Source organism: Xiphophorus maculatus, chromosome 7 (genome assembly GCF_002775205.1).
Source record: "Xiphophorus maculatus strain JP 163 A chromosome 7, X_maculatus-5.0-male, whole genome shotgun sequence".
NCBI classification, from domain to species: domain Eukaryota; kingdom Metazoa; phylum Chordata; class Actinopteri; order Cyprinodontiformes; family Poeciliidae; genus Xiphophorus; species Xiphophorus maculatus.
Window position 1 is genome coordinate 15,902,871 of NC_036449.1, and position 25,343 is coordinate 15,928,213.

Sequence of the window (25,343 nt, forward strand, 5' to 3'; positions counted from 1 at the left end):
CGTTTCACAAAGATGTGCGTGTGTGTTAGTGTCTGCAGCTCAGGTTGTCATCTCTGCTCGTTTAGACATGATAAATTTCTACTTTGATGCCGTTTTGTACTAATCCTCCTGGCTGGAGTCATGAATGCTGTATCTGCTCAGCCGAGTTTATAGCTGACATGTAAAGTGACGGGATCCGACTAGATTCTTTGTTTTGAGACAAAACTTTGGGGGAAATAGAGAATGTACGTTTCACAGTAGAAACACTTTGAATGATTTATTTCAATAAAATACAATAAATACACTTAAATTATTTCCCGCGTCCCTGGTCATAATTTCAAAATGAATATTTTGAAAATATCTGTACATCTTTGTTAAATATAACCCATGCACACCAAAGCTGTCACACACCAAGGAATAAAGGGAGCAGTAATTCTTCGCTGAGCCATAATGTCCCTCTGTTGAGAAGTACAATATGTACAGTAAAGTTGTGCAAGCGATGCAAAGAAAATAAAAGCCACACCCATGCAGCGTTTGAAGAAAGGCGACCTCTCGGATTAACTTGAAAACAGGCAAGCGTGCGGGCCTCCCCGCCATGGCTTCGTTTAAGAGGACTGAGGTTCAGATTTGGACTCTCCAGAGGACTTGAACTTTGGCAGGTGCAAACCAAACTTCCTCTCCACGCCGGCAAAGGTTGCAGCAGCCAGACGGTAACCGCCCACATGGTCGGCGGTCACAGAGGGGAAATCCTTCACCGCGGGTTTGGGAATGGGCTCTGAGCCAGCGGGACGACTGGAGAAAGAGAGACAGGTAGTGAATGAACGACTATCATTGAGGCGTGGTTCAGATCCAGCGAAACTGATCTCTCCCAAGGGAGATTATTCTCTCTCATGAACACGGAAAAGTTGATGATATAATGATAATATTCATTAAAACACTGCATGTCCAAACCAGACTTCATCAAACGTGTTTTAAACTGTTGTAATCGGGGAAGAAGTTCAGTTCATGAACAGACTGCTGGTTCCAGCTGTATATTCTCTCAATCCCATCAAGCTTCTTCTCATTTCATGTTATATCCACATTAACCTTAATGAGATTTTTCATGAGTGAACAGCAGACAGTGTTGTATAAGTGTGACTGAAACTGAAAAGTGTGGCGCACATTTGTATTTAGCAATGTTGACTTGATAAGCATTCCCACAGCATGTTACTTCCACCACCGATTTAAACAGCGTGGATGATGTGTTCAGGGTATTCAGTGTTGGACACATTTTGAATGAAGGCTAAAATGTTGCAGCGTGTCATATGAATATGACTCGTAGCGAACAGTAAATCGGACCTCTGATGGCTTTTTTTCTTGCCAGGTTTGTTGAGTCCTCCACTAATAGTTGTCCTGTTGACAGATCCTCCCACCCGGCCTATAGATATCTGCAGCTCCTCCGGAGTTACCCTGGATTTCTGGTTCAGATCGCCAGACACCCAATTGCATTTTCAGAGAAATACAATTGCAATTCTCTGGAATTGCAATTGCATCCGTTTCCGTTTTCAGATGAAATGTATGTTTCAGAAATCCTTTAATCTCCCATGGCAACCGTTTGGAGGTGCCTGAATGTCTGTTCTCACCAAGCACTGCCTTTTCCATACAGTTCCTCTTTAGAGCTGCAGTTTTCCACATCACAGAGCACCTCTCTCCAAGACTCCCCGGCTCAGCTCCTTCAGACTAGCCAGCAACAATTAGCAAACATCTGGTGGAATTGCACCTCTGCTAATCATTCCCTCTACCTCTCAGTGACACGTTGGTGAAAAAAAAAAGATATTAAACACTTGATAGAGGGATGTTGCTGTGATGACTTCCTGAAGGCGCAGAGTCTGAAACAGCAAGAGCTTCTTAAAGAGACAGAGGACCAATTTCAAGGCAAATATGTACGGCATTTTTATAACAACTGAAGGTGTCATAGATACTTGATTGTGCCACAAAATGACACATGTGCCTGGAAAATACATAATACGCCCCTTTAAACTTCACATGTTCCTCCCTGACTGGTCTGGCTTGTTCACTAATGCTCTCTAACAAACATCAGAGGCCTCCAAAGAAAAGCTGGATTAAACACTGACCTCCACCACAATTAGGTCAATTCTGAAGCTGATGGAAAATTTCATGAATATCCCCCCCCCCCCCCCCCCCCCCCCAAGACATTGTTGAGATGTGCATGAAACTGAGCAGGTTTCTCATTTTCTACACCCAAAATACTTACTGTCCCCCAAAGTCAACGTAGAAGAATCTCTGCAGCAGCTCGTAGGTCACCAGGGTCACACCAAACTGCGGTGACGATCTGAAGACACGAGCTAATGGAAGGCAGAAGTGCACCTGAGGTCAGCTTCTCTCATCTGTAGTCGATAAAGAACGATGGATGCAGGCATGCCTTACCTCCTGCGCCCTTCCAAAATGCACTGAACCCCTCCTCTCTGAGAATCTTCCTGAAGCAGTCGATGACTCCGTCGTACGTCGTCTGGCCCGCTCGAGCTGCCACCTGCAGCCTGGTTTTGATGACATCGGCAGGGGTCACCAGCGACGCCGCCGGTACGCCTTGTTTGCCACACAAAGACATAATGAAGCAGTTTGGGTATGCACAGGTGGAGTCACACAGAGACCAAAATGGCTATACCTTCACGGTGTGATGGGAAGAAAACTATCACAACATAGTCGGTCTATTGATGGGGGGAAACAACAGGAAGGAAACCAACATGCTTTCTTTTTGGGGGGTTTTCCGAGCAGATAATGTGACGCGTTCATTTATGAAACAACACGGCGCCGTCCTCCCAGATGTTTGTTACCTGCTATAGCCCCAGCAGTAAGCAGCTGCAGCGGGCCCACCCTTCCATCTTCGTCCGCCAACTTTTCCTTGGTGTGTGCATAAACCGGGAAGTAGATGGCGGAGAAAGGGATGTCACGAAGGAAGCAAGCTTTGGCTCCCTATCAAGAATAATAATAAAAAAAAAGAGAACATTTTATAAACAAATACATCAGCTCAGAGACTGATGAATGAGAAGAGAGGTAAAGCTGGTTCGTCTGCAGGGATTAAAAGGCTGGGGGAGCTGATTTATTCAGCCTGCAGAGGGGCTTTAGTATTGATGATGGAGCTGAAGGGCTCCAGGGAGAGCTGAAGCACCGGGCCTCCGGAGACAGATCCATCACAGACCGCAGTGTGCTCTCTTACCAAGAGGAAGCCAACTTGAAAAAAAAAGTCACAAGCAGTAAGTAAAGCCACACGGATCTGGAGGGGAGCAGGAGTGAAGCGCAGTCCCTCACCAATTTGCTGTTGCTTGTTGGCTGCAGCAACCGTCTGCGTGTTTAACACTATTTTTTAAGATTGAAAACACTCAACAACACAATGTCTGATGTTCAGGTTTCTGTTTCCCATTGAAATGTTGTCGACGTACAGCTGCTTCTTCAAATGCTGAAGTGTTTCATCCGCAAAAACTTAAAGATGAAAGTAATTTGACTGTTTAGGGAGTTTTTGTTTCTTTCATTTGATGAACATTGAGAAGTAATGCATTTTCAATCATCATATTCTTAATGTATCTTCAAATGAGGTTTGAATTTATTTTAGTAAATCAAGCATCCAACTTTTCTAGCTGTTATCAAATAAATGTGCTTTTTCTATAGAGCATGAGCAGAACTGACTGAGGCAATCACATCATTGTCATAATGAATTTTGTTTTGTTGTGTTATAGACCTACACAAAGTGGGGCACAATTGTGAAATAGAAAGAAAATAATAGATGGTTTTTAATGTTTTTTTATATACATATTGAAAAAATATTTAGACATTTCAGGAAGAGACATGGCCGCCCACTTTCACTGACACGCTGGGTAAGAAGAACATCAAGAGTGACTCTGGAAGAGCAGCTGAGAGCCACATCTAAAAAGAGAATCAGTCAATATCAAAATGTTGACTCACTCTTAGAATAACCCCTTGGTGTTGATATGATTTATAAAATCCATTCAAGTTTAGATGGCAAGCTGCTTCTGCTATGCGTAAAGTCTTGACAAGTTTAGTATTTTTATTATTTTAGCTTGTTAATGTTTTCAGAATGTTCCCCATTTTATATTTTCCAATAAATAATAATAATAATAATATGAGTGACACATAAAAAAATGGACACACTCATGTTTCCCCTTGTTTCCTGGTGTGTTGGCTGGTCATTATTCTTTTATAGTTCAGGTGGAAAGATAATAATGTTAATAAATGATAATGTTCAACAACTTCAAAAAAATTCATGAGAATTTGTTTGAATAGGATACCAGATATGGCCCAAAAACTGGGTGAAACATTCAAGAACATGTGTAGAAACCCTATTTTAGGCAGTAAAGTTAATAGAAAGCGCATATTGCAGGTCAAGTGTTCCTCTGCCCAGCTGTGCTGTGGATCCTGAGGATCTGACCCACCTTGTAGAGGCCGAGGAAGCCGAGGTCCCTGACGACATTCAGAGCGCTGACCCTGGGGCCCGTGGTGATCTCTCCAGCCACCTGCAGGCGGATCTTCACGATCTCCAGTGGGTTGGTGAAAATCACCTGTGATGCTCCAGCCTACAAAGTGCAGCACACATACAAATATATCTGCGTGTAAATGGTAAGCTGTTTTCCTGAGTGGGTTTTGTCCCTCTGACCCCTGTGAGGTGAACTCTGGGTGAGAACGGAGATGGTGTGTAAGCATTTTCCCCCCTTATGGGAATTTTTAAATCATCTCAGTAAACTTAAGCACAAAAGTTGCTTTATTTTCACCCTGTTTTCCGAACGGCCTTGACAGGAGGAGGAAAAAGCCGGCATTGATGGAGGAACAACCGGGGTCAGAGCGGAGCAGGAGAAGCCACTGGCTCATGGTTGGGAGGCTGTGACCCTGGCAGCGGCCCTCTGCCCCCGCCGCCTCCCCTCCAGGCGCCTCCTGTGGCAGGGTGAGCGGCCCGGCCCGGCCTCGCCCCGCACACTTCCCCAATTCAACCCCTATTCCCAGGGGAGAGCGCTGAATCACCAGGACAGTCCAGGAAAGCGGTGCCCTGGAGGCATGGCACCTTCTGACTCTGGCACATTTATCACCCTCCCCAAATCTAATCAGGCCCCAGGATGGCTGCCACTGACATTCAGGGCAGGGGTCTTATCTGTAAACATCCGAGCTAAAAAAAGCTCGTTTTCAAAGCGGAGGGGAGGAATATCCGCTGCTCTGAAGATTGATGCACTCATCTCCTGTCTTTCATCTTCTGCAGTGATAATTCAGCGAGTTATCAGATTAAACTGAATTTAAACTTTCATGAGTGTGTGTGGGCGTGTAGGGGGGTGTGCTTGCGTGTGTATGTGGGACAATTAACAGGAACTCCTCAGAGCCGATTAAACAAACTCAAACTTCTGGTTTGCAACAATTGAGAGATGGGACACCCTGGTTGTCCTCCGTGAAGACCTGCACTGGGACCTGCGCCGCTGATTTGGACCCCATTGTCAAACTCAATCACGCGGAGCTAGACCCTGCTTCATCCAGAACCCTCCAGGGCCTCTTCCTCCAATTACACTCTGACAGGGGTCGCAACCTCAAAGACCCCGCTCCTCCGAGCCCAACCTGCAGGCCTTCATTCTTTCAGCCTCTCTCATATCTACTCTGAGTGAAGGAATTACATCTTTAATCCAACGCTGCTCTCAGAACACGTTACAGAACATGTTTGTGTAGGATTTGTGGTCTAAGATTCAAAGGAGTCAGAGGACAAAACAGGCTGATAATTGTAAACGGAGGAAAACAAAAACTCTAAATAAATAACATTTTATTTAGTTTAAGTCTGCGTCTATTTTCTCACAGTTGCACATCCAAAATGAACAAAGCTCCCGATGATGGGGAAATATTTGCTTCTTCACTTTAAATTTTACACAAACATCAACCAACAAATAGCCAGATTATTTTTTTTTCAGTACGTATCATTGTCATTTATATGATCTTTTGCACATTTTAAGGAGTCAAAGTGAGGCTTTCAAACTTAACACTAAACAAATTGTCAAACATGCTGGTGGCAATATCATGATGTGGGACAGTTTGGTATGAATAAGGAGACCCACCTAAAATATTTTAAATGCTTAAACAAATGTGGGTTGTTGCTGCAGGATAACCTTTTCCCAAAACATCGAAATGTTTTTGTGAATTAATAAATTGGGCAGATATCATCCTTCTGGAATGGTCCTGAGGGCCTTTGAACATGAAGAGGCTGTGGTTAAATCTGCCTCATCAGCAGAGAAACCAGCCAGTTTAAATACACTTGATCAATATTGCCAATAATATCTGATTAAATATTCAACCTGAGTCTTGATGATGTCTCCAGAAAATGCATGAAAGCGACTAAACTTGATGGTAATTAACAAAATACTAGTTAGGGTATTTATACATTTTGAACCTGATATTTATTCTATATTGATAAGCAAAAAGTTTTCAGCTCATTGCCTTCAAATTCACAAGTTTACTCATACATAAAGTATATATTTTTGTCTAATTTCTGGTTCAAATATCTTAGTACACTTGAAATAAGACAAAACTAAATTAAAAGTAACTTTTCAGCAAGTCATAGGAGCTTGATTTAAGTCAATAATTCTTGAATATTGATTAAAAAGTTTTAGTTCCACAGGCAGATTCTTTCACTTATGACACGAGAAAATCGTCTTTTCTATTTTTTTTTTAAATATTTTTTTAATACTCTTCATTTAAAGAGGAGTATTTTTTATGTGTATGCCTAAAACCAATTAGGAACGATGAAATTATAATGTCATGGATTTGTAAGCTTTTGATAGGTTAAGTCACAACATCTGAGCTAAATTGTGGCTTAATTGTGGATGTTTTTAAAGGCAAAATGTCAATAAGTGGGTCCTGGTAAACAGGAGCACAAACATACTTCTACTAAAACTGAAAACTGTTTCCAAACTGTTTCTGTGGTCTTTGGGTATTTTTAACCATTTTTGGCACAAAAATGTTTGGACACAACCGACACGGAAAGTATTCCCGGTTCTCTGGTTCCCTGTCTTTTATCGCTCGTACCAAGCCTGGTTCTGCTGGAGCTTTTTTATTGTTAAAATGGATTTGTTCCTTTCCACGGTCGCCACAAGCTTGTTCAGGATGAACAAGATTTGACTTGCTACAAAGTCAATCAAATCTGCTAGGCTTCCTTAGATAGATCTCTATTAACTAGCTGACTGCACTGCATTATACTCGGAGCTGAATTGAGGGTTCATGTAATTTAAGTGTGTGTTAAGGTGTGCACTCTTATGGAACAAGGGTTAGTTCAGCTTTCTGTTTGTTTTTTAGTTGAACTGTGCAGGATAAATGTCACATTAAAGGTGAAGAAGGTTTTTAGTGGTTCATCTTGATTTCACTGTTTATATTAAAAAAGCCCGTCATTTTAACAGGGACGTGCAGACCTTTAGGAGCAACTGTAAAAGGAATTGATGCTACATAAATGAAATAAACTCCGCTCTTAGTTTTTGGTTCACTTAAGGACATAATTTAACACTTACAGATCCACCAGCAAGAATCTCTGCCAGAAGAGGGATGGTATTATCTTGTGTGGTGAACTTGTCTCTGACGAAATCATTCACCTGGAAAAACAAAACAAAAAGGGAAAAATATTCAGGAAAAAAAATGAGCCAAATGAGAGTCGATCTTTAAAGCAAGACAGTAAATTTTACATGAGCCGCAGCCACATCTTAGATTGCTCAGATTCTTTCATTCAGAGACTCATTCGTATCAACTTTTCTTTTCTGCAGCTACGTGGTGGAATGACTTACCGTGAGTTTGATGGCTTTCTCCGGGGCGACGCCGATGAGCTGCGGGAGGAGACCTGCAAAATATTATTCATAGATAGCATCTGAGGCTCAAAGTTTGCCTTGAGATGAGTGCTCATTTTTATCTTGGCTGTATGAATACATCCGCTGACAACCAGAACAATGCGACCAGCAGGGTTCTTGGGAGCCTAAAACAAACCTGTAAATATTTACAGATAGTCGCTGATACATGTGATGCATCGAGACACAAAAGGTCCCATTGAAACCGGACAAAAGTCCAGAAATGACTGCTCCTGAATATAGGATCCGTTGATCCAGCTATTGGTGGGGAACAGAGAGAGCTGTGTGGCCATGGACAAGATTAAGAGGGGGGCCTGGAGGTCTGGGTGCTACAGTGGCGATAGCCGCCATACTGTTTCAGCGCCCGTCCTTCATCAAACCAGATAAACTTCTGAAGGAGCTGCTGAGTGACCGCTGCTGGTATGCGGCCAGAAAACAGCCGAGCGTGTCTGTCTCTGAGTCGATCGGCCTCTTATCATGAACAAGAGGGAGAAATAAGACGCTGCAGCGAAGGAGGCAGCTGTAGATGGCAGTCTTGACTTCCCTCGCGAGCAGCAGAGCCCCGGGGCTGAAGGGCTTGTATATCAGAAGCCTTCAGCACTATTATCAGCACTCCGACAGAGGCAGATCAGACGGTACATGAATACCGCTGGTCATTTTCGCTCAGGGAACTCTCCCAGGTACAGAGATAATGAAAGTCCCTGGCTGCTGCTGAACACAGAGGGCAAAGGATTCTGGGATCAATTAGAAAACCATGCTCCTGACATTAGCTCCCTGATACTTTCCCATCATGTGGGCCACGTTGCACAATCAACATGCACATGTTGTTTAAAAAATATATATATATATATATATATATATGGAAATGTAATAACCTCTGTAAAATCCAAAGAAGCCCTCATAACGCAGCACTTTCTTCGCACAGTCGAAGCTGTTCTTGTACATCAGCTCTCCTACGAAGGAACCTGTGGAGCGCTGGTTCTGCATCCGAGTCTTCACCAGGTCGATGGGGTACACGGCAGTGGCGCCGGTGGCTGCAGAGCAAACAAGTGGTCAGTGCTGATACCAAAAACAGTAGAGAATTGCATAGGTTAAAAGAGAACTGCAGTATTTAAGGAGATTTCTATTTTATTTTTGAACTGCATTTTTTGGCTAATTTAATGAAGAAAAGTAGAAAATCTGCACTTTTGAAAGAGTGAAACTTGTCAAGACGAGTTAAAAATCAAACAAAACTTCTCCTTTTCGGGTCATTTAGATTGACCGCTTTTTTCTAATTGCTAAATGTCAGAAATGAAAGAAAGAACGTCAAAGATTCGTTTATCAATTTATTAGCAATCAGAGGTTTGTATACATTCCTCCATATTTGGTAGCATTGCCTTTGAACAATATGATTTGTGTCAAACATTTTGGGTTTCTTTCCACAACCCCCCCTTAATAGTTTACTGGAGTTCTGATCCATTCCTCCTGACAGAACTGGTGGAACTGGGTCAGGTTTGTAGGCCGCCTCACTAACACAAACCTTTTCAGATGAGTCCATAAATTGTCTATAGGACTGAGATCAGGGTTTTGTGATGGCCACTCCAAACACTCACTTTGCAAATCTTACTTTTTTAGTTTCTTTCAGAGAACCCCACGAAATTATCCATACCAAGACTAGACTTAGGTTTAAAGTTATCTTTTAATTTGAATAATAGGTTTATTTCTGACTGGAAAGAATATTAATATCTTGAAGTGGCCCAAGCAGAATCCTGACATGAATCTTTTTCTAGGGTGTAAAAATTGAATTCTCAAAAAAACAGGATTCAAGTCGAGAGACGACAGAGCTTCTGAATGCCTTGGTTGTTTCCATTGGTGAGGGGCAACATAGACTTCAAATGTTGTCACAATATATGTTGCATTTATTGTTACAATAAAAGTGACAATAAAAAGTCCATAAGAACTCATTTATTTGTTTAGATTGGCTATTATAAAAACCCCACAAATGCAAACACTAGCCATAAAAATAAACAGTGGAGAAAATGAGTAAAAGTAACAATCCCAGCCATGCTGTCGGCTTCTACCGTCAATAATTCAGATTTATCACATACAATAATTGTCCATTATGTATTTATTTGTTTGTTTTTATGTTGCTCTTCAGCACTTTGGTCAACCTTTGTTGTCTTTTTAAGGCATTTTATTAATAACATGTCATGTTAAAGTGTCATCCACACAGAGTTGCAGAGATGCAACCTGTTAAAATATATCCAACAATGCATTTTTGTTATCTATTTATTAAGTTGTCTTCTTATCCTCACAGCTTGAACAATATTAGCAGCTCGAATGCATCTTTAAGAACCCAAAATGACTGGTTTCTGTAACCTAGAGTGATGCTGAGGTAAGCTGCACTAAATCCCTGCTCTCAGCTGCACATGCTGCATCTTGTCTGACATCGGTTGTTGGTGTACTGATTGTTCTTAATCATTCAAAGAACCTAAAGGGTGAGAAAAAACTCATTGCATCAAAGAAATTGCAGTTTCACCGTTACATCTCGTGACAGACATCTCGCTCGGGCCCCCGTCTTAATCGGCCACTGCTGAGTGTCTACGACGTAGACTCACACACTCACAGAGTCGGAGTGAGCTCCTGTCTGTGGGCCGGTTATGTCAGTGGTTCCTTGTTTCTGCTCCCTCCAGTGTAATTAGAGAGGGAGATTCCAGGGACTGCGGTTCCGGAAGATTTGTGTCATTCCAAAGCTCCGTCTCCAAAGACAGCCTGGAGCCACCGGTGGCACGGCAGCACAATGCCGGAGCCTCACATCACAGCCCCTCTCCCCTGAAACACAATGGCCGGCCCCGGGGCCTCAGTTGCGCCAGTCGGGGCGGCTAAGGTTACCCCTCGGGCGGGCCGGGGGCCTCTGCTGTCACTCATGTCACTCACCTCCAGCGATTGAGCCCAGGGTAAACCTGTAGGCGGACTCTGCAGCCTGGAGCCAGACGGGCCGAGACGTTTCGTGAGCGTGCTGTATGGGAGGAAAGAGACACCAGCGGTCAAATGGATCTGGAGAAAGATGGAGGCTGGATCACAGCGCTAATCATGAATCGGCGGGCTATCAAGCCACAGTGAAACGGATACATTGTGGAAAGAAAAATGTTATGGAGATGGAATGTGGACATTTCATGTACAGTCTGATTCACAGGCAGTCGGTATTAAATGTCAGAGACAGATTAGCTCTGGATGACTGTGTGGACCTGTAGCGGAGTTTTCCACATGTGTTTCATCTTGGAGGTTGTGATCCAAACATTTGGTTTTTATTTTAAAAGTACGATTTCTCTCCTATCTCCATCATCTCTGCACTGGTGTTTGATGTTCTTTGTTTCCGCTGGAGTGCAGGGGAACACATTAGCCCAACAACCCGTTTCCGTGTTCAGATAATAATCTACATAAACGCAGTTCCTTGCAAAAACTTTCATATTCCTTCAGCCTTTCCACATTTTGTCACTTTCACAAACTGTAATGCATTTTGTTTTGAGTTTGGTGTGATAGAGCGACATAATGTGGGACAGAATAGTGAAGCCGAAACACACCCACCGACTTATCATTCTAGCAAAAAACACCACCTATTTACTCTGTCTCTTCCCAGACATTAAGAACTGAAGCAAAAAAAATTTGACAGATTGCCTGATTATATTTTGTGCTTTTCATATTTGTCTCAATCTGAGATGGCACTGATGGTGAAAAAGCATTGAAAATGCCTTTTGTGTGTGTTAAAAACAGAAAAAAAAGCTTTCATGAATCTCAAATTGAGTTCTAAGAAAGGTTTGAACAGTTTACATATTTTAAGCATTGTAGTAGAGATAATAAATGATTTTAAAAAATGAAATAGCCATTTAATTCAGCAAGGGCTTGTAAGATTCATACTGTATCAGCCACCAACTTTAGCCAGCTTTATAACAGCTTTACATTGCTTGGACTTTGGAAAACACTAGGGGGCGACAATACTTAGTGACTGGGCATGCTACTATGAAGAAGTCATGGAAAATTAGTTTGGGGTTTAGTTTAAAGATACGCCAAACCTTTTTTAGTAAGAATGGCGCCCACCTGATCATGCCGCCCTGGACATAAACTACGCTTTAAGACTTTCAAATATAAATAAGAAGGTATGCTGTGCATTTGTATTCAGCCACCTTTACTTTAATACCCCCAAATAAAACCCAGTGAAACAAAGTCGTTTTCAGGAGTAACCACATTACTACATAAAGATCTCTGGTGTGTAATTTATTCCGAGTATAAATCCAGCTATTCTGTGAATGCTTCATAGGTTTGGCAGGGATCATTTGAAGAAGCTGAAGCTGGATGAAGATATAAATCGATATAATGTTCTACAGAGATCTACACAACGCATCATCCAAAAATGCAAAGACTGTGGTATTACTAAATATCCACTAAGATGTTGAATTTGCATCTTTGTTGTATATATTTAAGCTAGTTGATTGATCAAAAATATTTCTTTTAAAGGACACATATTTATTATAATACATCTCAGATTTAAATCTGGATTATTTTCTATAAAAATAAATCATGATTTTCATTTAAACAAGAACATTTACATGAAGTCATTTACATGAATGCTCCTGTTAGCTCTTTACAGATGTTGGATGTTTAGTTATCACGGAGCTCAAGCTTCTGAGGAGGTGAAACTCTTACCCACCATTGCAGTTTATACTCTTTGGTTAACTGGTTCTTATGCTCCACATGTAGACAACCCGATTGGTATATTTTAATTTGGAAAGAGCAACTACGGCCTCCGCACAGGCTTTTATTACATTCGGCATTCCTTCTTTACGTACAGAACTTGGAAAAACTGCATTTTCTTACAAGGCTCCTTCTACTTGGTACAAACTGCAACAAGCTGTTCAGCTTCACTGAACTGAAGGGTTTTAAATGTATTTTAAGGATAATGCATGAATTGTTGTCCATGTACTTCTTGCTTTAACTCTACAATCTTTCATTTTCCTTTGTTATTCTTTTTCAGTTAACCGATTTTATGAACTGAAATAACTCTAGTGTGTTTTAGTTTGTATGCGTGTACGTTTAAAACGGGTCGCTCTCGAAAATAAGACCTTGTGTCTCAACAAGATTTACCAGTATAAAAAAAAATAAAAAAATAATCATGTTCTATGTTCCAAGATAGGAACACAGTAACTCTGGAGCAGCTGCAGAGATCCACAGCTCAGGACGAACTGGACATCTATTCGTTATTTGCTCTACAAATTTGGCGTTTGGCAAAGAGTAGAAAGAAGAAAGTCATAAAATGTCAGTTTGCAGGAGTTTCTTGTTATGTAAGGGAGAGAGTAAAAATGTGAATGAAACTGAACTTTTTGGCCTACATGCAATACACCCTGTATTGAACATCACCCTGAATATCATAAATCCTGAATATCACCCTGAAGATACCTTCCCCACTGTGGAATATGGTGGTAGCAGCATTATACTGTGGGTATGCTTCTCTTCACAATGAAGGTTGACAGGAGGATACACAAGTCACATTTATTTTTAGTAAAATACACTAGTTTGTGGTTGTAATTTGAAATCATGTGAAAAACGTCAAGAGGTGTACATGTTTTTTAAACTACCAGAGTGCGCTGTCTGGGGGTGTGTGAGTAACTTCCCCCATACTAGACATTAAGGGAGCAAAGCAGATCACTCTTTTCCTCTTCCCAGATGCTTCCACTGAAGGCCGCATGCTAACAAGATTGAGGTCTTGATCAAAGGCTTTAAACAATTAGTCTACTTCCACTGAAGAGCAGGCTTGAGAATCACAGCTACCCCGCGCCCGCCTCCCCAGAAGGAGTCAAATTCCAGACCTCTGAGCACGAGTCTCGGGAGCACGAGTGGTCTGAAAGCTCTGACACAGAGCCGTGTTATCCGGTGGAGGCAGGAACTATTTTGTTCTCCCACATCCACCTTGCCTCCCACTCCCCTCCTGCCATTAGCAGACTTCGCTAAAGGCTTCTAAAACTTCTCAAGCCCCACGGTGATAAAAGCCTCTTATTAGCGCCTCAGATGTGTGATTGCAGCTGATGCGTATGTGCAGCCGCACTGAATAAAATAGGAAGAGCCTTTCATACAGAGAAGCAACGCAACAATCCATTCCTCTTCTGTGACTATAATTGGTGTACTTTTATCTGGGAGTTTAAGAAATGCACTTCACAAGGGAAGAAAAACATGGGCTCTCTGCTAATTCAGAGCCTGAACATGCTGCCTTTCTTCACTCCCTTTTCTGAGAGGGAAGCAGAGATAGAGAAGAGGAAAAGGCTTTGATGAAAGCCAGTTGGAGGAGGATGCGAGGAGTATTAGAGAAGTCACTCAGGATACCTGTCTCTGAGTCTCAGCTAGGTGGTACGGCATGGCTCCTTCCTCCAGCGGGGCAACTCGCTCGATGTCTGCGTTGTTCAGCCGCCTTAATGAAGCGAAAGTGGGAGTTAGGCCAGGAAAAAAAAAACTGCTTCTCCACTGAGCTGCAGCAGCCAGTGATGTAAGATTTTCCAGTCGTTTTTTTACTACCAAATAACTTGAAGTTATTGCATCTTTAATTCAAACTCGCATAGACAACACACAAACAAAGCTGGATAAACGCCCGAGGTGCAGCAGGTAAATGAAAGTGTTTTGCTGCAGAATATCTGAGAAAGAAATGTTCCCCGCTGGCCTGACGCATCATAAAGTCTGCGTCCATGTTTTATGTTTGTCTTGTAAAAATAAGCCAGTGGAGCCACTGTTACTAAGCTAAATGGGCCTCAACTTCATCTTTACAGCCAATAAACAAGACCTGTAACATATTTATTCTATTTAAGCAAGAATTTAAAAAAAAGTAAATTTGAAGTTGCTCCAGAAAAAGAAAATCTGAAGTTTTAAGTGTCACCATATTTATACAAAAAAAAACCTAGACACAAATATATGTAACAGTTTAATCGTTTTTATTTGAAACACAAAAAGCATCGATAATTCCTGCTCTTCCTTTTAACAAAGTAACACAAAAAATTTAATAAAAGACCTGCTTAATATAGTGTTAGTTTAAGGGATTATTATGTGGAAAATAACTTTATGCTGTTCTGCTCTTTATAGACAAGGTCAAGTAAAAACACTAGATGGCTAACTAGACTGCAGAGGGATTCTTTACAGTAGTTTGGCATGTAGCATGTAAACTTTAGTTTCAGAATAAAATACAGTATTTCCAAACAGTTTAATTACTTTCCTTGTAATTATGGAAAAAGATTTACTAGTCCCCTTTCTGCCAGCTGGCTAGCAGTGCACAGCAATGGTCGGTTCCTGGCATCTCATAGGACTTTACAGAAAGTCCATCACCATGATGCTTCAAACTGAACTGTCGGTGTGGTGTGCTGGGCCATTTCTTTTTGTCTTCATTCGACTATATCCTCTATGGCTAGCCTAAAAGTTCAGTAAGAAACTTTAAATGTGTTCCAGCTTTCTTCAGCAGTGGAGTCTTGTATAGTGAGCATACATAGAGGTCATTTGGATTTAGAGCAATATGCATCTTTTTACAGAAAAATGTGTCAGTAATTGTTTTTAAATAACTCTGGATTTTTTATTTAAGAAGAACCTGATAGTCTGAGGTCAGATTATGTCCCAAAATGCGTTGAGAAAATAGGTCTGTAACCAATAGCATCATTGGGTTTTGCAACAGGGAGGTCTTAAGAGAGCTTGTTTCATTTTAATCCTTTTACAGTCCACCAGTTACAAATAAAACATAAGATATTAATTTTAGTATAAGGTGAGCAGAATTATTTTCTAAATATGGACAGGTTTTCCTTGGTTGCTTGGCTTACAAATATTCAAATTGGTAAATGATACACTGATAGCAGTCAGCTACTGGACTGTAACTGCACCTACCCTGGACAGTCTGATAGAAGCAAAATCTACTCCTTGGGTTATTCTACTTTTGTAGACACAAATTAATAAACAGAAGACTTTGGTTTGCTTTGATTCCACACTGTTGCATGCTGGTAATGCAGCATCTTACCCAGAGTGAGAGTGGAGGCCGACGAGCTGGAACAGGATGTCTATCTCCATAGGAGTGATTTGACCAAACTTATTCGCAGCATGAACAAACTCTTCTACGGTTCAAAGAAATGGAAGGAAAAAGGAAGTCATACAAACATGCCTCAAAAAGCCAAGCTAGAGACCAAGAGGTGGAAATAAAAAAAGGTATTTTCTATAGTAAATAGGCTTTAATTACAATAGTATTTGCAAATACTGATCTTTGCGTGTTTAGGTTATCTTAGTTTATATGTTTGCTGCTGAAAAGGCATGTAATGGAAAGTATAAACCTTTAAACTACTTTTTATGTGCTTACGTTCCTTCTCTGGAAGTATTCGCCGCATGAACATCCACTCTCTAAGCATTGCTCTATTATTTGAGCTTCAAATTTAGTTCTTTGCTGCTGCCTGCTAGGTAACAAAGTGGTCATCGGGTGGTCTTTCTAAAAGGAAACCTAATGGTAGTTGTTGCGGAAAGGAAGAGTTAGTTATTCGCTTCCCCTGAAAAAGACCTTTCCGTCAGTTCTGCAGATGTAACCTGCAAGCTGACTTGACGTAGTGGACTGTGTGGACATGCCTTGCACGACAGGAAAAATGAGAAGTGTTTGTCTGAGCCTGAATATGTTGCTACTATTTGCAAATACTATTAGCCCCACGTCTTCTCTAAATGGAGGAAAAACCATGGAGAGAGAGAGAAGTCTGATGTTTGGATCTCAATGGACAACACATTTGGGAGCAGATGTGACTGACAGGATCAGCTACTCATGTAGAGGAGGGGTCATCGGATTACCACATTAAAAACGTTCATTTACCTGTGTAATTTAGTGCTACAGTTAATGTTCCCTGTGTGTTCACTCACACCACTCTGTCGAGAAAGTTAAACATAGGATCGAACAGCCAGATGTCATAGCACACGTCAAATTCAGGAGATTGCTGAATTTCAGGAGGTGATTAGAAGTACCTTTAGTGACGAGAGTTTCTTTGTGCGAGCCGGCGAGGGTGCTGTAAATCTTGCGGATCAGCTCCATGCTGTTGAGGAGGGCGTTGAAGGCAGTGAAGTAGGAGAAGCTCACCATGTGGGAGGTGCTGCCTCCTGCAGCCTGAACAAACAGTCAGCTCAAGTCAGAATAGCAGGATTTTTTATTTTAAATAGTGTCACTCGTGTGTCTTACGACTCACTGAAACCAAGTTTTCTTCTACGAAAGGAGTCAGCATGTGGTGCCTGATGGTGGACATGATGTCACTGAAGTCCAAGGCAGTGATGGTGCCACTTTTCTTCTTGTCTTTCTGTGCGAATGCCTGGCGAGCGTGCTCCAGCTGCAGCTCCTGCAAAAATAGGCAGATGCAAATGGCAAAAGATGAATTGAATCATTGCTAATATCTAGTGCAATAAACTCCAACGCAAGTAGTTTCTGGGGTCAAATTTTCAGAACTATGAAATCTGTTTTGATAAATTTTAAAGCACAAAATTTTTGCTACGAATTGACGGCAGATTCTTGTTTAGTGAGCGTGGATGGATAGATACTTTATTTTCTTTCTTTCATCTCCACAGATATAGAAGCCGTCAGATGCTAAAGTGTCACACAGGCTATTGTCTCTCTCCAGAGACTCATGAAGTCCAGGTCCTGAGAAGCCTGGTCTGAGAGCCGAACGTCTGCACAGTGGCTGGCAGGTGTGTGTTTGCAGAGACATGATTTAATACGACAACCATGCAATCAGGAGAGGATATGGGGGAACCTGAACCCTGCTGTCGGAGCTCATCACCTAGAACCAGAGGAGAGTGGAGCACCGTCATTGAAACACTGGCCTAATTGTTGGATTGGCCAATGCTTTTCTACTGTCTTTTGTTGAAAGCACATGATGAATTTTCATCAGCTGACAAAGCTAATACTCACCAGTACTGCTTTTTTAGTCAAATACACATTGTGGCAGCGCTGCAGCTCTGAACAACAGCTAAATAGACACACTTGTAATTTTTATTCTATTGCTAACTGACTATTCCTGGCCATGACAGCAGACAACAATAATGACATCAGTGTATGAAATCCTGTACACAAGAGGATCATTTGTGCAGTTGTGGGAAACTAGAGTCAGTTATAATAAACCATAGAGAGCTGTGAGGGATCCCGCAGTGAAGTAGAGAAGAAGCCCACCCAGCTTCTTCCTGAGACCACAGCCCTCAAGCCCGGACCAGGTTCCTCCGCACATACACCGATGCCGTTTGCCCACCACAAAACCATCACTCAGATTCAGGTCAAGTCCCACAAAAGAACAAGCTTCGAATTCTTTATAGGCACATTACTCAATGCATGTAAACCCAAGGAGACGAGGTCATGTGCAAGGCTATAGTCATCTATGTTGCTTTTATTCTAAAGCATTATTTTCTGTCTCCATTTTCATCACATTACTACATTTTCACAGTGTCAAGCAGTGACCTCCATATCTTGTGCAAGTGGGAGTTAAATCAATATTTGACATGTTCTAGAGCTCATCATTGTGGGATTCAGCAAACAAAAATCGTGTTGGTCATTCTAATTAAACTAAAACAAGAGACGTTTGATTATTTTCAATTTCAAACAGTGAGAAAAAAAAAATGTGTATTGGTTTTTTTACTCAACATCTGGTTTCAACTGCATACTTTCAATATGCAGAGAGAAGACTTGAACTACAAAATCAGAAAAAAATATCACATCGAAGCAATCCTTTGTCATTGCTAAATTGTAATTCCTGATAATGTGATACTGATTGTGAATTAACAAGTTGTGTAGCTCTAACTCAAAGATATGTTTTAGCAAAAGTTCTCAAAATATCAGATGTTAAAAATTATGAAGGCTTATATTTTGTGGCCATCTTGTGGGTGAGAAACCCAGACATTAGTCTCTGCAGTGACACTGCAGATAAATCCTAGGAGACCTGATATATACATGGTTGGTAAAACTCTTGACATGAAATGTTTACCTGCAGAAACTGAGTGAACTCTGTGTAGCTGAGATTCTTGTTTCTCTCATGGCCGAAGTGCAGCCGGATGAACTCACAGTCCCAGTTGAAGGGGATGTGGTGATGGACTGTAGTCTGGCTGAAGATGTCTCTGACATTCTCTGGAAAAGTGTTAAGAAATGGTTAAAAAAAACCACAAGGACAAACATCCAGCATGCAGTTGTATTATCACACCATTCAATTGTCTTTATCACATAAATACTTTAAATAAATGCGAGAGTCTTCCCTAGAAGGCCTTTGGTTGTCGAAGTCGATGTAGTGCTCTTACACCTCTGATCTGGCAGTGGAAGTAGTCACTGAGTCGAGTTGGTGAGTAGCAACCTTCTCACAACTCGACTGATTCAAAAGACAGAGCACTTTTAGGCTGCATGGGTCTTTCACAAGCCGGTCAAGTCAGCCATGTTAACTTCAGCTGTAACATGCAAACTATGTCCTTATAAAAGGTCAAACAGAAGAGGCAAGAAGGAGTCTTGTGACCTTTGATGACACACTTCTTGTGCAGTATCGTGCAACCCTGACTGCTAGACAAGAATGACAGGGAAGATGAAAAGAAATGAGGCAAAAGGGAAAGCCAGAAGGTAGGATAGAAGAAAAGAAGTAAGGATAAAAAGAAGGATGCAAGGATGGAAGAAAGAACACCAAAGAAAATAAGGAAGGAAAGAAAGGAAGAAAAGACAAGGTAGGGCAGACAAAAACATTTAGAGATGGGAAGCAAATTTTTAATGTTTTTTTTATTCTTTTGAAAAACAGATGTTTTGTGGTTGTGTAGAAACGTTCGATACTCTCACCTGTCCTGCTCTGAAGCTCTACAAAGCGCTTATTTGACTCTTGGAGAACACACAAAATTAAGAGCTAAAACGTGTCTTGCTGTTCTCAGCTTGTTTTATACCATGTACGTACCAAAAGAGATGTTTCCTGTGCCAGTCTTGTCAAACAACTGAAAGGCCACTATGAAGAGGGCATCAGGGGCGCACAGAACCGATTCAAAGGCCAGAAACTCCTGGAAAGAGATCAGTCTGTTTGGATGAGAAAGAATAGATGTACTCTCAATGAAAAGAGCAGATTTTTTCAGTAAAATTACAAATTTTACAGCCGTGTCAGCTTGAATAATCAACTAAATAAACCCCAAATAAAATCAAAGAAACTATAATATTGGCATTAATGGCATGAAGCCATTAGATAAACTTAGCGTTAAGGTAGTTTTAACAACAGTTAAAACAAAAAACGTCAGGGTTCAGGATTAGTTCCAATTAGTGCATTTTGGATTTTGTCGGCGTCATTTCTTCCAGTTTGATGCATTAAAGTTATATTGATATTAACTTGGCACTAGGACATATTCAGCCTCACTCTGTTGTCACACAAGACATACAGTATCTTGTCTATGTAAAAAAAAAACTTGAGGGATTAAAACAGAATAATAAAAGACCAATATTTAGAAAACTGAACAGCCACTGTCGTTTTACAAGTGCAATATCTTCTGCTGTTGCATTGCTCCTGTAAATATGTGAAAATGTCATTATTAAAATCTAAAACAAAGGAAGACATAGATCAAGTGAAAAGCAAATGGTTTACTTTGAAACTCAAAGTCACCATCATTTAAATCTGAAATATAAAACCAACTTAATTTAAATATTTAGACCTACCTAATGCGACTTTGAGAAAACACTGAAGACAAAATATACAGAGAATATGTATTTATAATAATCAGCTTCTTATACAGCAGGAGGCAGCTTCTGCTCAAACTATTGGCAAGCCTCTGAATGCAGAATTAAAAAACAAAAATGAGCTTTGCCTAAGATAAGGACAAATTTAATTGAAAAGAAAAATATGTGGAACAGATCAAGACAGCCGAGATAAAAAAAAAAAACCCTTCTAAATAAAGCATAGTCAGACATGACACAATGGATGCTACAAAGAAATAGGAGATGGGAACTTGGGCTGTGGGATGGATGAAATGACAACTGAAAGCAGAGCAATAGAAAGACAATGGAATAATCAAGTAATGGAGAACAGGCAATGCAGGAAACAGGCAGACAGAACAAACACTGACAAGTGGGTAAAATTTTCTTTTTGAATCAAAACAGGAATTTAACTAGCGATTGAAACCAGGAAACACTGATCTGTGCTTCACAGCTTTAGTTTGAATTTTCACAGACCTCTGTAGATAGCAAGTTTGATAAAGAAAACAATAGTTTTGGAGCACAAAATGAAAACTGAACCATTTCTCAAACTTGTGTGTGGATGAAAAGTGTAGAAAACAAAACGGTTAACATTAATAATAAGGAGCGTGTTTTGAGACATTTCAGTCCAAGACAAGATTTCTACTCACCCATCCTTGGTGGTGTCGGCCACTCCGGCTATCAGCTCCACAGTTTTGGGGTTGTGCTGAGGCTGTGTGTGCAGACCCAAGTAATTCTGCACAAAGTCTCTGGGGGTCATGTAATGCTCCCCATCCTCCACCACGCTGGCATACTGCAGAGGACACATGTACAGAGCTGTAAGCAGCGGTAAACGTGGATTGACATGTCGTTTTAGACAGAGAAATTGTAAGGTAAAAACTCCATTGTGTGCACAGAAAGATGAGGAGCTCTTCCCTCTCTATAGGGATCTCTTTTCTGTGTCACAATATGGTTTTGTGTTTTACAAGAACAAAGGAATCTCAGTTCACTCCAGCTACAGCGCATTTAAAATCTATACAATGCTATGCTTTAGGGCTATAATGACACGTAGAACTGAACTGTTCATATTCTTTCACATCATCTTTCTCTCTTAAAGCTACTTGCCAGGCTGCTCTGTAAAAAACAGCAAAACCCATTTTTCATTGATAAAACATGTCATGGCCAGTTTGTTGTTGTATTCTATTTGTTTGTTCACAATGAAAGGCAACCCTCCCAAAAACAAGCTTCAAATCCCACACGCCTCTGGTGACATCACAGAAGGGGGAAAAGCAACTAATCAGATTTCAATTGTCTTTGTCTTGTTTTTCAGATTTATTTGCATGTTTTCAGCCACATTTATTTTTTAAAGGAGTAATCTGTATTCTACACAGTGGTACCATAATCTTTAAGATCTATTCTACTCTTACACCTCTTGTGATGTCATCAGCCAAAATGCACATGAAGCATTGAAGCTGGCGTTTTTAGTACATTTTTTAAAAACTTTATAGTATGTGAAATCCTGCTCTTCATAACCAAAGGCTATCTGACAGATGTGGGTTTATTTTGTTACATGTTATTGAAAACTAATTATCAGCCTTTAAATCATTTATATAGCAACATTTTTTAAGCAAAACGATACAATTTTAAAAACATAACATTTTATCTATACATATTATCATTATAGCAAAATAATTAAATATTAAAAACAAAATTTAGGTCCTTCTACTGTAAAGCATTTATACTAATTGATATATAATCTCTGCTTTTCCATAATGTGCTTTAGATGGATGCAACACAAATAAAAGCATCAACCTTTAAGCTTAGGAAATATGCTACTCCACATGACTGAAGTAAAACCTGATCTTAGTGTCAGGGCTTCAAGATGTACAGTCATTTATAGAGACTGGATAGGGTTTCATGTTTGGCACCAAGATAGCTCTGGAAGCAGAAGGGGAGCATGAACCGGCAGCAGAAAGGCCATGCTCATGGGCCAGAGCCAAACTCAAAGAGAGAAACCAAGGGTGTGGGAGGAGACCCCTCCAACTCCAAGTGTTTTCACAGCTACAATTCAATGCGCTCTGCTGAATTAATGTTTCAGATGGAAAATATTAATTTCAAGCAATCTATTGCCATGCTTCTCCGTCACAATTGTGTATCTTTTCACCCTCACAGTAGGCCTCAAGTAGTTCTTAATCAAATTATACAGGCAGTCAGAGTGAATAATTAACCCTTCCACCTGAATATGCATTGAAATTAAACAGCACTGTTACAGCTGAGTGAAGGGATGTTGAGGGCTACGAGGAGACCGGCATTTCGAACTGAGTCACTTCGTTCAGGAGCAAGTTTACACTCCAAACAAGACACTCTCAGAGGATAAGCAAAGCTAAAGACGTGACAAAGAACAATGGAAGTTCTTGGCTAAATTCAACCCTGGGAAAGCCCCTTCGCTCTGCACACCAACAACAATCTGATGTCAAAGGATGGCTTTGAAATGACTTGTTTTGTAAATCCCAAACCGTGTTTAAAATAATCTTTGTGCCATGCAGAATAACTGAGTTTAAATTTGGACCAGTCAAACATATTGTTTGACAGATGTATTGTGTATTGTTTACTCCAAACAATATCTACAGTAAACAAATCTACAGGTTTGTGACAAGGGCAGTAGAAGTACCTGCTTGACAACTCCTCCTTCTGTACGACAACTAATCTAAAGTGGTACTAATGCCATAAAAATAAGACAGTGAAGTGGGTTTTTGTGTTTTCACAAATAGAGTAAATGCTTTATTTTAGAGAATATCTGTGCCGTTCAAGTTTGGCCAGCCCATATTATTAAGTGCAGCCCTAATTCTTTATATATAGGAAGTTAAATAACCCTTTTCTGAATGACCCACTCAAAAATTGTAAATCAGATAGCAACTTCAGCCAGCAACCATTTAAAGTTTTTACTCTGTGAACAACTCTGAGGGGCACTAATTCTCCTCACATGGGAAAATGCAAAAAAGTGGAAGAAAACTTAGTTGGGGTGCCCCAAAGGCTATTTTACCCTGGACAAAGAGCCACATCATCCATATCAAAAACTTCCACTTGACAGGAATGTGAGTTTTAGTCAAGGCTTTGAAAAGAGGATGAAACAAAATTCAGTAAGAAGCTTAAATTTCAAAATGTACAAAGTAATTCTAGATTATAGCTGATCCGACGCTAACCAAAACCTTTTATATGACCTTTGATGGAGTTATACCAGGCACTGCAAAAGCAGAACTGACAGATAAAGTAACAAACCATGCATACAAAGTGTTTTCCTATTCATCTGTGCTTTTGTTAGAGGTTGAGACACAAAAATTGTAACCTACCTTCAGAAAAATAGTCTTCAAGTCATTAGGGTCAGCTCTTCTTGTGGCTTGCACCTGTAACACACAAGTTTGAAGTCTCCATGAAAAAAAAAAGTTCTCAGAAGAACACAATGCTGTCTGGAAATTAAGATTCACACAGAAATCTCTGTCATCAACAAAACTGGACTTCAGTTTGTCACTTTTCAGCTTTGATTTTTTTTTTTTTTTCAGCAGAATCGATCACAGGACTCGAGCAAAAAATAACTAGTTCCAGCGTCTTTTTTAACAGCTTCGAAACAAATCTCTCAGATGCACAAAAGCAACAGAGCAAAGAAATTACAATTGTCTCTTTGAGGCCAGGGAGATGCGCCTATATGTCAGGATGCAGAGCAATAATACAATAAAAGGGAGGAGGGGACTCCGCTGCGGTGAAGCTCTAACCCCAACACGTCCGCGCAGACTAGACGTCCTCCGCACCCCAAAGCGCAAAGCCCGCGGCCGCTTTTACATCGTTTTTAAACACATTTCTGCTAAAGAAATATTGACGGAGTCACCTTGACCGCCATGCTGGATGTGACGTCAGCTGCAGTGGACCGTACTAGCGCACGCGCTGGGGTTCAGCATGCGGGCATGTCAGCAGCAATGTGGATGTCTGGGACCCTGAGCTAAAATTATCCAAGTATTGTCCCCTCTCTCTCTCTCTGCGGCCAGACCGGTGTTGTGATGGGAGAAATGACTGCAGCTGAGGTGCTGCAGCATGTTCCTGTCTGCGCTGGTGGGAAGACACACCTGTTGCCTGTAGCCCATAAACACAGGATAGCCTACAAGAAACAAACTATACAGTCACATGGCTGAATTTAGTAAAGGTGACTGAAGTCCTGTGGAATAAAACAGGTCAAGGGCAAGCATATTCTTCCCTGTTACACTGTAAAAAAAAAAAAAAAAATACTTCTGAAGATGTTAAATGAAAGTAAAGATAACAGATTTTGCTACAGTGATATAATTCAAAGTAAAAAAACTAATATATTCGTTCACACTAGCCGTATTTCTATTCATTTTAATTTCAATTCGGTAACATTCTTCACTAGAGAGTCAGCCACAAAATATTACTGTTAACTGACCAGGCTGTTTTGAGACTGCTGTATCCACGCACATTTGTGGAAAGTTTAGTGGAAGGAAAAAATGTAGAAAAATTTGCTCCAACTTTAAAGGGACTGTGCAGCAAAATAGATTGAAGAATTTGGTTGTGTCATAATCCTTAGGCCTTTGTATTCTTATGATTTTGTTCTGCATCGTCTTTGCTTATTGCTTAGATTTTGTAGCCTCAGTTCGTTTCTGTTTTGTTTTTGCTCCTGTCTTCCCTTGTGCACTGTGGTTTAGTTAGTTCCTGTTTTCCTGTCAGCATCGTGTCTGACTTTCATTGTCAATTTTTAGTTTGCTTTTTGTTCTTGTTGTATTGTCTAGTTATTTGGTCGTTCT

The 25,343-nt window shown here is 40.6% G+C and overlaps 1 protein-coding gene across 2 annotated transcripts; it reads right to left on the minus strand.

The window, feature by feature from the left end:
- Window positions 1–241: 241 nt before the first annotated feature.
- Window positions 242–24,571, minus strand: slc25a12 (solute carrier family 25 member 12). 2 transcript variants are annotated; one of them, XM_005799400.2, is made up of 18 exons: window positions 24,419–24,571; window positions 23,886–23,939; window positions 21,207–21,349; window positions 19,778–19,893; window positions 18,839–18,978; window positions 17,060–17,206; window positions 16,842–16,980; window positions 15,865–15,958; window positions 14,202–14,286; window positions 10,764–10,845; window positions 8,723–8,881; window positions 7,791–7,843; window positions 7,521–7,601; window positions 4,428–4,568; window positions 2,814–2,952; window positions 2,407–2,565; window positions 2,234–2,324; window positions 242–771 (listed from the first exon to the last, which is right to left on the minus strand). In XM_005799400.2, exons 1-18 carry the CDS (start codon window positions 24,428–24,430, stop codon window positions 585–587), a joined length of 2,022 nt encoding a protein of 673 aa, XP_005799457.1. In that variant the 5' UTR covers window positions 24,431–24,571; the 3' UTR covers window positions 242–584. The 2 variants fall into 2 exon arrangements, with proteins under 2 accessions (XP_005799457.1, XP_023192586.1); XM_023336818.1 differs by lacking the exon at window positions 24,419–24,571 and adding an exon at window positions 24,205–24,402.
- Window positions 24,572–25,343: the final 772 nt, after the last annotated feature.

Bases quoted from the DNA above. Each gene is read 5' to 3' on its own strand.
- slc25a12 (XM_005799400.2), bottom strand. The intron at 4,569-7,520 runs GTAAGTGTTAAA...TGCACTTTGTAG, and splicing joins AGATTCTTGCTGGTGGATCT to GCTGGAGCATCACAGGTGAT. The intron at 2,566-2,813 runs GTAACAAACATC...GTGGCAAACAAG, and splicing joins TACTGCTGGGGCTATAGCAG to GCGTACCGGCGGCGTCGCTG.